General features: G+C 38.9%; 1 protein-coding gene across 1 annotated transcript; it reads left to right on the top strand.

Annotated features, from left to right (window-relative positions):
* Positions 1-59: 59 nt before the first annotated feature.
* rpa3 (replication protein A3) lies at positions 60-2,130 on the top strand. The gene is made up of 4 exons (XM_069176091.1): positions 60-331; positions 412-486; positions 1,746-1,857; positions 1,943-2,130. The coding sequence occupies exons 1-4, from the start codon at positions 233-235 to the stop codon at positions 2,023-2,025; spliced, it is 369 nt and encodes a 122-aa protein (XP_069032192.1). The 5' UTR covers positions 60-232; the 3' UTR covers positions 2,026-2,130.
* Positions 2,131-12,287: the final 10,157 nt, after the last annotated feature.

Genomic DNA, 12,287 nt, shown 5'->3' with positions numbered 1-12,287 from the left:
GTTTCCGGGGAAGAGAATGTTAGAGTACAACAGTTATGTCGTAATCGAAGTTGGAGGTGTTCGGTTTTAACCCCCGTATTAGCCGTAACTACACGCCCCGCGAGGTTTCATTGCAGAAGCAGGTGCTCCGCCCGCCCGGGCTGCCGTAAGTTTAAAAGCATATAACTGAAGGTTTCCCGCGCGGGGGAACATTGTTCAGAGTTCAGCAACGCCATATAAGCAACCTGTGGAGATGGCGGCGATGTTGGACATCCCGAAACCCAGAATAAACTGCTCGATGCTGTTGCAGCACATCAACCGAGCGGTCTGCTTCGTCGGACGCGTTGGAACGGTCAGTCTGCAGTTTTAACTTCAAACGGAGCTGCTCCGTGAATGTCGGTCACATCCAGTGTTTCATTTGTGCGTTTTCAGGTTAACCCGTCTGGAAAGACGTTCACTGTCTCTGACGGAGACGGAAAGACCGCAACAGTGGAGCTGGACGAGCCTGTGAGTCCACGGAGAGCACCGCTGGTGGCGGGCCTTTCGCCATGACATCATCGTGATTGTTTTAATGTCCAGGTTGAAAAAGCGTCTTGTGTGGTTTCACAGAAAGGTTTTAAAGAACCTTCAGCCTGTCGAGAAAATCTAGTCCAGTTCCAGCAGTTTAAGGTCTAATGTGGTCTACAAAACAGTGAAATTACCTTCTTTCTTTTTTTTCATTTTCACAAATGGAATAATGGTTTCACGAAATAGATGTGCGAAACCTGTGTAAATGTCAACATTAGTCATCATTATAATGATGATTATTACTGTTGATAATTCTTTGACTGATACAAACAAAGACGGTTGTTTGTAAGAGATGTCTTTTCTCTTTGTTGATCCGGAGGACGTGGAACTACTTCTTTTTTCTTTTTTTTTTTTAACTATATCACTTTTAGTTTGTTTACATTCATGTTACATTGTAAATACAAAATAGTATGTTTATGCTTCGATAATTAAGTTACTTTATGTTTTCTGATGTCATAACTTGTTGTTTCATGGTCCCTGGAATACCCTCAGAACAAACAGTGACCTTCCAGGTGTTTTATAGACCTGTAGTTGTTTATTTTCCTACAAAACAGACATCATCTCCATCACAGAGTCCTGGAAGTCTCAGCGGTGCCTGTGAGCCACAAACCGGGGTTTCGTTCTGATGATAACACATTTGGGACATTCAGGAAGAATTCGTTTTTCTCTGCAGCCTGACGACCTGATATCAGATAGCAAACCTGGAGTCGGTTTACAAAATGTGATGGGTTGTTGCTGATAAAAACAATCCCACAAAATTACCTGCACCTTAATCACCTACAACATTTAAATGTTTCATACACAATAAAGTGACACTTTACAACACAGCACACCGATCCGGGCCAGCTGGCAGGAAGTCCTGGATGGAGATCAATAGAGCAGTTCACAAAATGCTCCTTCAGAAGCTCATTTCTGTGTTTACTCTCAGACCTGAAAACAAAATGTTTAGAATGATTCAAATCCGGTTTGTGTTTAGCTGATGTATTCTGATTTAGTTAGTTTGACCCAGCAGTCATATAAATAAGAAATAAACCAGATTTATCCTTATGTCTGATGCATGCAGTTTGATTTTTTTTTTTTTTTATGAAGGGAGTAGAAGTGATTCCTCACCAAAACACCTGGTAGACCTTTTTCAGTCTGTTGTTGAATCAACACACCGAACATGTTGGTGCCGTTAAAATCCACTTCTTCTTTTCCAGCTTGAGCAGGAGCTGAGCGGTGTCGTGGAGGTCATCGGTATGGTGTCCACCAAAGGGGCCATAATGGCCACCTCGTACAACATGCTACGAGAAGACAAGGGCATCCCTTTTGGTACGTCTCATTTTATTGCTGACTCAGCATCTGTCACGCAGCAGCGTTCATCGTTGTGACTTCCGGTACGTTCTGTCCGTCTCAGATTTAAACCTGTACAACGAAGCCCTGAAGATCATCCATGATTTCCCGCAGCACTACCCCTTCCAAGTGGTCGCCAGCGGATGAAGCTCGCGTCAACACCGTGTTCTGTGTTTGTGTTGTTCCTGTCAGTCTGCAGGAAAAACTGATTTGTACAAAAGTTTTGAAATAAAATAAATAATCTTTAATGAACACATCTGATGGGAGCTTTCTTTTTAACGAAGTAATTTTAAATCAAATAAACACTGTTAATTTACAAAACTGAAAACATTATTGTGAATGAAACTACAGGAAGTTCTATATTTTAAATGTTAATTCTAATACAGCAGATGCTCTTACTTTATCGGTTGATTTTTTTTTTTTTTTTTTTTTTTTTTTTCCTTGTGTTGTCATTTGGTCTTTAAAATCTCAGAAGATGGTCAGAAATGTTCTCCAGTGTTTTCCCAATGTCCAAGAGAAGCCCAAAAAGTTTTGATTAGTCCACAATCAAAATATTCAGTGTATTATCATGGAAGGAAACAAATTATTCACATTTGAAAAGCCAGAATCAGAATTTCATCTTTTGTTTTCATGAGTTCAGGTAAATGATAAAGTTTGAGGTCATAGTTTGATGCGTTACATCATAAAACTGGTGTTTTTTTTGTTTTTGTTTTCCTCCTCTCAACAGTACTCATGCACATTTAGTTGAAATAATCCAAAGAAGCAGATGGCTTTAATACTTTTTAATACCGTCAAATCACACAAACAACTTTCAGTTAGTTTTCAAACCTTTCAGACTCGATCCAGAGCAGCTGCTGAACATGCGGAGGGTTGGACGCTGGTGACGCTTCTCTAAAGTTCTGTTCATGAGGCAGCTTCACTTCAGCTGCCCTGATAAATGCCTGTGATGAATAAAATCTTTTAGAATTTAGACAGAACATATTGAGTGGGCTACGTACTGAAATCACGTCAGCCTACACCGTACACAACACCTCTGCAGGCTGTAGAATCAGTTTGCTTTTAAAGCTGCGGTTCCCGACCTGTTGTGCCTGTTATTGCTTTCCCACCTGAGACGTATTCTGTAACTATCGGTGTGCAGGTGGGTTCAGTTCATTTTGTGTTGGTGCAGCACAGTACAGGTTTGGTGCCCCTCGTGTACCTGTACATACCTGTACATGCCTGTACATCCATGTCAGAGCTTTCTGTTGCCTCCTAATACATTGTGTATTTCTGAGGCCCTGAAGGGTTACAGTGTAGAACATCACTTAATTTACTCACTTTCATGTACAGCTGTTTCCAGGTGTTACAGCAGAGTCAGTATGTACGTATCAATCAATATCTATTTGATTGGATTTTTAATCACTTCATAATATTGATCTTTTTTTAGAAGCCCCAAAGTCTCTCATTTTCACCCTTGGCAGCTGCAGAAAGACCCCCTGAGGTACAAGTCGTACCCTTTGTTGGAAACTAAACTGATGACTGTGTTTCTTGGTTGCTTGTATATTATGTGTATATTATATATATAGATATATACTGTACTATATGTATATGTATATATATATATATATGTTGACTGTGTTTATTGGTTTGTTGTATATAATATATATAGATATTTAATGTACTGTATATATACTGTATATGCTGTGCATTTTATATTTTATATTTATATTTTTTACTACTATTTACTGCTATTTTATTTTATTGCTTTCTATTATATATTCTATTCTATTATTTTATTCTATTGTTCTATTATTGCTTCTGTATGTATGCTGCTGTGGTGAAAAAATTTCCCCTCGGGGATTAATAAAGTATATACCTACCTACCTACCTACCTACCTAAACTGGCAGCAAATTCCTACTGTGAACATGAGCTCTACTGAGCAGCAGGGGGCAGTATGAGCAGAGAAACTGACCTTCAGCCACAAGTCAGACAGAACAACAGAATTCAACTCCATCAAAGCTGTCTAATCACAGAGAAAGATTTGTACCTACTGAGAGCAATAAATGGTGGCAGCATTAAAACAGGTACCCTGAGGAAACATGTCTTAATATGGTCTTTGTATTGCAAATATTTGAAAAGCTGCTGCCACATGAAAAACCCAATACTACTAACACTAAATTCACAGCTGGAAACCGTTTTAATTATTTAAAATACATACAATACAATTTTTTAAAGAAAACAATATTTAAAAGAAATGTAGTATTGTCTTTGATGAACATATGACATGGTTACCTGTATGTACCTGAACCTGATGAAACCAGTGTACTGAATGAAAGCTGTTTTTTTTTTAAAAATGCATTTCAATTTTGTATTACATTCTAAAACATGTTTTAAACTGAGCAAAAAAATCTGAAAAGTCCTAAAAATGACTGTAAACTAGTGAGTGTAAACCTCACAACAATATTCAAGATTGATTGTTTAAAATCACTTGAATTAAGATTGGAATGTTCTGATTTTAAAGCACAACCACCAAAACAAATCACAAGTCTTGATCACAGCTGACTGCCGGGATAGAAAACTGTTCCAGAACCTGAACCCACGTCTACATTCAAGTGGACTCATGCAGAGTGAGGACAGGACCATCAGTGGGGCAGCGTACTGCTTCCTGAATCACTCTTTTTAAATACGCCTTCATATTATCCAACATCATGGCACCAGCTCGGTGTGGATGCTCAGAGCAGAGCTCATGGATTTGATTGGCAGATGAGAGCCGGTGCTAATTCAAACAAGAGAATCAATCAAACCCAATCTGAGTGCATGCTGCTAAGTGAATGGAGCCTGTCCAGACACAGACAGAAGGCATTCCTGTGCAGAGAAAAGATGCAAAGCAACAGAATGAATGTTATATTCTAGCTTTTTAATAAAAAGAATACATTCAGCATCTGTAATTTAATTACATATTTTTCCCAGTAACTGTAACTGCTACAGTAATGTTTATTTTCTAATTTATTACATATCATTAGTTAGTGTATTAGATATTATGTGTTATTGCCATTCCTTTTGTTCATTGTGGGACTGCTCAGTGATGCTCTCCTGTCCGATCATTTAGGTTATTGCACTCTGCTGGTCTATATAAACAGACCTGCTGCCTCTGTGAGGTCACTCTTTAAAGGACATCAGTGGCTGCTGCACCTCCTCAGAGCTGGCTGACCTGGGACAGACACATTAAACAGACTGAAGTGTCCTGCTGGCGTCTTTGTTTGTGCCCATTTAGAAACCTTTGTTGCTCCATGTCTCTTTCTCTTCACTTCCTGTTGTCTCATCTCTGTTTGCTGTCGAACAAAGGCAACAAATACTCCAATTATTGAAGCGAAGGTGTTAAATAATCAACATTGGCGTGGAACAGTCGGAGATGTTCGAACTTCAAGTCCCTTTAAAAAGGTTCAAAACAGCCACACCCTCCACTTCCCACAAGCCAGGTAATATCTTTTCATTCAGAACCCCAGTCTGTAACTCAGGCTGGAAGTTTTTCTTCTGTAAAACCTCAACACTTTGTTTCTCTGGACTCCCAAATTCTTCAAACTGTATATAGCAACTAATGATATCTTTTTTATTTATGTTGTTGTTTTGTAAGTGTCGGTCAAAATTTCCTAAAGAAATGTCTTGCTATAAACAAGTACTCATCATTCAGAAGGACCTACTGCAGTTATGTTAGTATGGATTGTTATCATGTAATAATTTGGATGTGATATTTGAAAGTTGCAGTAAATCAAGGTGGAAATAATTCAACTATAAAACAATGGATTTAAGAACTGAACTACCTGCATACATCAGGGTTGGGCAAACACACTTTCTGTCTTTTTAACCTTTATATCTTTTATATTACATTGTATTTTTATATTTCATTTATATTTGATATTTCCCTTGTGTTGCACCGACTTGTCGTACAGTTGTATTACATACAATGACGATAAACTGAATGATAAATGCCCAAAACTTCTGAGCTGTGACAGAAACTGTGATCAAGGAGGAAATTATCTCCATAAAATATAGCTTTAAACTGGTGTATGGATGCGTATATCATTTGAGGAGGAGGTGATAATGTCAGCAGCTGTAAAAGAAGTGTGTCCCTGCTGCGTTCAGCGTGAGGTTGGAAGAGGAGTCGCCTGGAGGAAAGCAGCTGCCGTGTTCCAGCAAGTCAAGACACTGCTGTTATTGTTGCAGCATCTGCTCCATCGGCCTCCACCCACGCAAACTATCGCCTCCATCTCCCACACTTCGTCATGGAAACGTCTTCATCTGCCGTCACTGCTCGTCTCTGTCAAACCCTGCACACACGTTCAATCATCTTTTTGGGTTATGGTTTACTTTGGAAAAAAGAATCAATCATTTTAGAGAATCTCAACGCTGGTCATTTGCTTTAAGGAAACAAGGGCAGAAACATTTAGTTGCTGTGTTTTTGTTAATCACTGAAATAACTCATTTACTGGACACAAATATGTTTTTTTTATCACTTTAAAACTTTTGTTCTGTTTTGGGAAAAAACAAGATATATAACGTAAATTCCAACCAACAACTTGCTCACAAGTTTATTTTGTCACTGTAGAGTATACTACTCAGTAAACATCAATTCTCCTGAATACAGTATTATTATTAAATTCTTCAGATCAGTGTAGAGCTCAACAACAAGGTATCATCGAAGCTATATTCTGTCGACATCATCTTGAGCTGTAACAAATTTTGATCAGCATTTTTTCTTTTTTCTTTCTTTCTTTTGTTTAAAAACTCTCTTATGACATTTCATAAGCTAATTCTGGAAATTACCTTGGCTGTCTGATATGGATGATTCAAAGAGCAACATTTATTTATACCTTTGGCCACTGGGGGGCAGCAGAGCCAGCTGAAAACATAACGTTGATTTACATGTAGACTTTTTCACGGAGGACTTGTAGTCACAGCAGGAAACACATGAGTGAAACACATTTTGTTCATGATGGCTCTGTTCTATGAAATGTCCTGGTGATCCAGACAACATTCATCAGCAACCACAGGGTGACATTGACGTCATTGTAGATGTGTGTCAGCCAATTCATGAATAAAGTCCGATAATCGCTCTTCTTTTATTTTTATTTTTGTCTTTACCAACTTCTGAGAACAATATTTGTCTCTTTATCTGTGGTCACCAGCTAACCAGCAGCTTTTCCCTTCTCTCCTGCAGTTTGGAGGCCACCACTGAATTTATTCGAGCTTTTTGTGCTAAATAAGCTGCCTGGTATACAGGGTTCAGAAAACCAAAACAAGTAACTAAAAGAGGCTGATGAGCTCTGGAGAACAGAGGGCAAATGCACTGAATCTGTGATCATTTAAAATGGGTCTGTCATCGTGTGTGTCACGTTTCACATTATATATACTGTGTGATCATTTAATCCATTGTTAATATAAACATATCAATTAGTGCAGCTTTCATTGTGTATCTAACAAATGTTCTGCTTAAAGTTTAGTTTTAATGGGAAAGTAAAACTGTTCAGTAAAATTCTTTGAGTTAGCTGCTCTGTGGGCAGAATGAGGCACATTTCACTGCAGCTTTTACAGACATAAAATGATCTTCATCATCTTTGGGGGTCGAGACTGTCCACACAAAATCTGTCGTTATTTTTAAATTATCTACACAATTCATTGCGCTCATGCATCACTCTAAGTTTGTCTTGGAGTTAATCCTTCAGAAGTGTCCTTTTCCTTTGAAGGGCTGATGTTTATGATGCTGTTCTGTTCTCCTTGTTAACCTCGTAGTGACCACAGTAACTACCAGACTGAGCTGTGGATCACAATCTCTGTGTTGAACACATTACCATTCCGCCAAAGGTTATTAGTTTGTATTTTAGATACCACAGTGGACTTTGTGTCCCCCCCCCCACCCCCCCCCACACACTAAAGCTGGCCATGAATAAGCATGATGCAATGTGAGCAGACATGTCAAAAAAAATCCAGTGCATATTTTTCACATGCCTACCAGACCCCGGAGCGAGGCTTTGGGACTGATAGTATGAAGCTGTCACACCTGCCACTGTCTGGAGTGCCACAGGGAGCTTTAACAAATGATCCAAGCATGGCAAGTTGAAGAAGACTTCATACCTGCGAGAACCTCATGTAAGCATCCACAGGCTCTAAAACTGTCTCTCCAGCCCGGTGCTGCAGCACAGATAGTGACATGTCCCACTTTGAACTTACATTTAGACAATGCTTCTTTTGTAAAAGTTGAGCCCAGTCTGGGTGAAGTAGTGCTCGAGGCACAGTGGCTAGAACAAACAGTTTAGATGTCGCTGCTGAATTGTGTGGTATTCATGCTGATTAAGTGTTTCCTTGAATAGATAGATTTCTCTGAATAAATCTCCAACAGTGTCATCAGCAACTGAGTGTAATATTGCTTAATTAAATATGGGTATAGTTGATTTGTAAATGATTGCATTCTGTTTTTATTTCCATTTTACGTCCCAACTTTTTTGGAAACAGGGTCGTACTTGACTGTTGAAAGCGACTGTTCCCAAAGTCAAGAATAACTATTTTATGACTAACAACCTCACACACTGGTTTTCAGGTTTCTTCCAAAACTATTGGTATGAATTCTCCTCTCATTCATTTCTTTTCAACATTACTCGTGCATGGGAGCCGCAAGGCCTCCACCAATAGCAGCGCTCCGCATCGCTGCGCTTGTGTCCACTGAGTGTGTCAGCATGCAGCCGTGTGCTCTAGCCCATTGGCCTTATCAAAATATGTTGAGCTACGGCAGGAAGTTCCCTCTGAACTCGCAGTCTGGTATTGGTGTTGTTGCCGCCTGGCTGTGTTGTCTTTAGGCAGAGCTGTCTGCAGACAGTGCCACCACCAGCTTTACCACCAGTCTCTTCCCATACACCCAGCAGCATCAGGCAGGCACCCACGGCTGCTTTCGGACCACATACGAGCACCACACATTCAAGACAAAAAAACAACCTTTTTGGGGCCCTCAGCAATGGCATTAGGAATGTGGGGTGTTGTACTGAAAAGCCTGACAAAAGGTTTTCCATGTAAGGCTGGCAGTGACATGGTCTTCAGATGGAGCCTGCTCACTTGTCATGCGACTATAAACCTTTTAGTTTTCTTTGAACTTTTCCAACCTTTCATCTAAGTTGTTAAACTGAGCTTGATCGTTCAATCTTTATATTACAAACAGTAGTTGAAAAAAACAATCTGCGCTCTTCCTGATCCTGACGCTCCAGTGTGCTGCTGACTGGTTTATGTATATAAAAAAATCATTTCAGTCTACATTTTCACCACCAGCTATTCTGCGGAGGTAGCATCCACGCTCCTGACATGACAGGAGCAAACTTTATCTGCTGATAAAGATTGGACGAGATGGTCATCAGCTCCAGTGGACCTTTTGAGTTCAAGTAGCTTTAATACATGTTTAAAGTTGAATAAAAAAGACTTTTAAAAAAAGTGCAAATAAAAGCTTAGGCAGGCAACAAATATATTTTTATGAAATATAGTCAATATTCGAATGCTTCTAGGAACAGTCATGTCCCTAAGAAGACACACATGATGACAGCTTTAAAGCTGCACTAATCAACATTTTTATAATAAGAAAGGATCAAAAGTCTTACTGTATATTGTGAAAACCTTGCACAGAGTGACACACCTGAACTATCTGCGACTCTGCAGTTCCCTTCACCTCCATGGAGCGGTTTAGCTTCTTTCAGCTCATTGTTTTAGTTTTACCGCCCATGGCCTTTTAGTTTGGTTCAGTCTCACAGCTCTCATCAACCTTGTTCACAACAGCAGAGCAGTCTATTCAGTCACAAAGCTCTGATAAACATCAGACACTGTTTCATTATCACCTACCAAAAAAAAAAAAAATTTCCCCTCGGGGATTAATAAAGTATATACCTATACCTACCTACCTACCTACCATTAAGCAGCAAACAGACAGTTAGCTACTGTAGCTCGTTAACATAGTTGAAAACTAAACGCAGTATAATTTAACAAAGGTGAAGTGCCATTAACAGATTTTAACACGTTTTTGACCAGCATTTTTGAGAAATAACCATTTTCTGTGTTTAAAAGAAGCTTTTTTAACAACAAATTTTCGAGTGTAGTTTAGTGTGTATGAGGACAAAGTGCTATCAGATTGATATATCATATAAGTTGAGGTTCTCTGAAGGAATGTTTTCTCCAATGTTCCAGGTAATATTTGTTGAATGATTGCTAAGTCTTTGCAGAGCCAGCAGTGGCAGTGCTCAGACATATCAATGATTTATGTCAGGAATTGGGCATGAAGCCTTATCTGCAGCCTGTCTGTTTGAATTATGGGAGCAGCTAATAGAAGTTTCTCCTACTGACATCCTGCAGGTATAGTTTCACAGAACTACTCAACGCTCTCAGGTTACCACTCAGAACACAACTCCATAAAGATTAGCTTCAAAACATCACAAATCGACCTTTTACTCCTCCACACCCCGAATCAACCGTATTTCAGTCTAACCCCAGGAACTGCCCTACTTCTGTCCTCCTCACACTATAAGTCATTTTAAGTGTGCATGTTTTGTATTGGACTGAGCGGGTCATGATTAACGCTGGCTCACATTTTCTGCCCAATGAATGAACCTTTACCTGTACCACTATACATTTTTCAGTGTATTGGTAACACTTTACAATACTCTGCACAGAAATATAGCAATTACTAGGGAAGGAGCGAGAAAGCACTTGGTAGTCAATGCTTCATTAATTAATAAGTTCCCTGATCCTGCTAACTCCCAGTTCAGCACTATACATAATTATTAGTTACCTGAGAATCTTTTTTGTATTACCTCAAATTTATATTTCTGTGTCCCTGCAAGTGAAATAAAGCATCTTGCTGAGTAATTCTAAAGTATATTCACACCCCTGTCATTTATTGTAACACTGCAGATGCACTCTCTTTAAAAATAAATGTAGTATACTGTCAGTAAGACATGAACACTTCACATAATGTGTCTATCAATAGTTATTTGACAAGTAATTTAACCAGCAGGGTGTGCTCAATCACTACTGCAGCTCACTTCAAGGCTGTTGGAGCCAAAAGGTACCACCAATCAGACAATTTGAGTTTGGTGTAAGTTAATGATCAACAATATAATTTTGCAAAATTAAAAAACCTTTTATTTTGTCAGTTACTCCAGCCTGAAACTTAACAGGTCTACTTGAACTGATCTCTCAGGGTCATTTAAGAAGCTGCTGAGAGGAAGAATCAGGACACCAAGTTCATGGAGAATGTGAACAAGAGATGCTATATAACATCGTTCAATGACATGAGGTAAAAAAACCTAAATAATATTGATATGCTACCAACAAAAGTGCAAGTGCCTGTGAAAATTGTGAAGGAAACCAGTCAAAGAGCAGCCGCAGGCCCCTCACACAGGATGTATATGGATTCAAACACAAATGAACCGAAAACAAATTCTTTGCTTTCTTTGGATAACGTCTCTTTCAGGGCAGGCCTTGCTTATTTCAGCAAAAAAAAAATAAAATAAAAATGCAAAACCATGTTCTGCATGTATTCCAACAGCATGGCTCAATAGTAGTACTGTATGCTCAAAGTGAGCATATATATTTGATAAAACAATACATTTAAATATGGGTTTACATGATTTGCAAATAATTACATTCTGTTTTTATTTACATTTTACACAGCATCCCAACTGTTTTTTTTTTTAGAAACGGGTTGTACACAATTGATTTTACAGCTGTAGTTACTAGTTAGTGTGCAGACGTTTTCCATCCAGCTCCTGTGACAGATTGACCAGCTAAGCAGCTAGCATCGACTGCACATGAAAAAGGTGCGCTAATATGCTCCTAACATGTAGTTTAGTTCTATTTAATCATGTTTTTTGGTCATTATTATTATTATTGTTACAGTAGCTGCTACTGCTCTACATTTTAAATTCAGGGCGTTTTGGAAAAACATTATAACCTTGCTTTTGGTGCTTCTTCTTAAAATAAAAAATAACAAATTGGATTACTTCTTGCCACCCATACGTTTTAATTGTAGTATTCAATGCTCTATTTATGAATGCAGTAGTGTAGAGCATTTGGTCACTTTATCCCAGACAGTAGCAACAAAGTGATGCAGTGTTAGTTTGTTTCCAGAGAGATGCTTTGCAAAATAAATGCAGAGAATCTGTCATTCAAAGTGTTGGAGCTTTGTAGAACAACACACACCCTTTTTAAATATAGGTTACTGCAAATGCCATCATGAAGTTATGACTGAAATGTAATTCTAACTGCATGTTAATGTAATACACTCGTGCCTTGTCCCTTAAGTAAGGTTTTATTGCGAAGGCAGTGACGGGAAGTTGGCGCTGTTGCAGAGTGTCTGTCTTGTCAGCGGTGCTGTGCTGCAGGTTGGACTGCAGGCGGC

The sequence above is a fragment of the Embiotoca jacksoni genome, unplaced genomic scaffold, assembly GCF_022577435.1.
Source record: "Embiotoca jacksoni isolate LCO1_2020_lvr unplaced genomic scaffold, fEmbJac1.0.p SCAF_7, whole genome shotgun sequence".
In the NCBI taxonomy this organism is placed as follows: domain Eukaryota; kingdom Metazoa; phylum Chordata; class Actinopteri; family Embiotocidae; genus Embiotoca; species Embiotoca jacksoni.
This window is presented reverse-complemented; position numbering and strand designations above follow the sequence as displayed.

Excerpts from the sequence above, each read along its gene's own strand:
- rpa3 (XM_069176091.1), top strand. The coding sequence starts at position 233 with ATGGCGGCGATGTTGGACATCCCGAAACCCAGAATAAACTGCTCGATG. Across the intron at positions 332-411 it reads TCGTCGGACGCGTTGGAACG|GTTAACCCGTCTGGAAAGAC; the intron begins GTCAGTCTGCAG and ends GTGCGTTTTCAG. Across the intron at positions 487-1,745 it reads CAGTGGAGCTGGACGAGCCT|CTTGAGCAGGAGCTGAGCGG; the intron begins GTGAGTCCACGG and ends CTTCTTTTCCAG.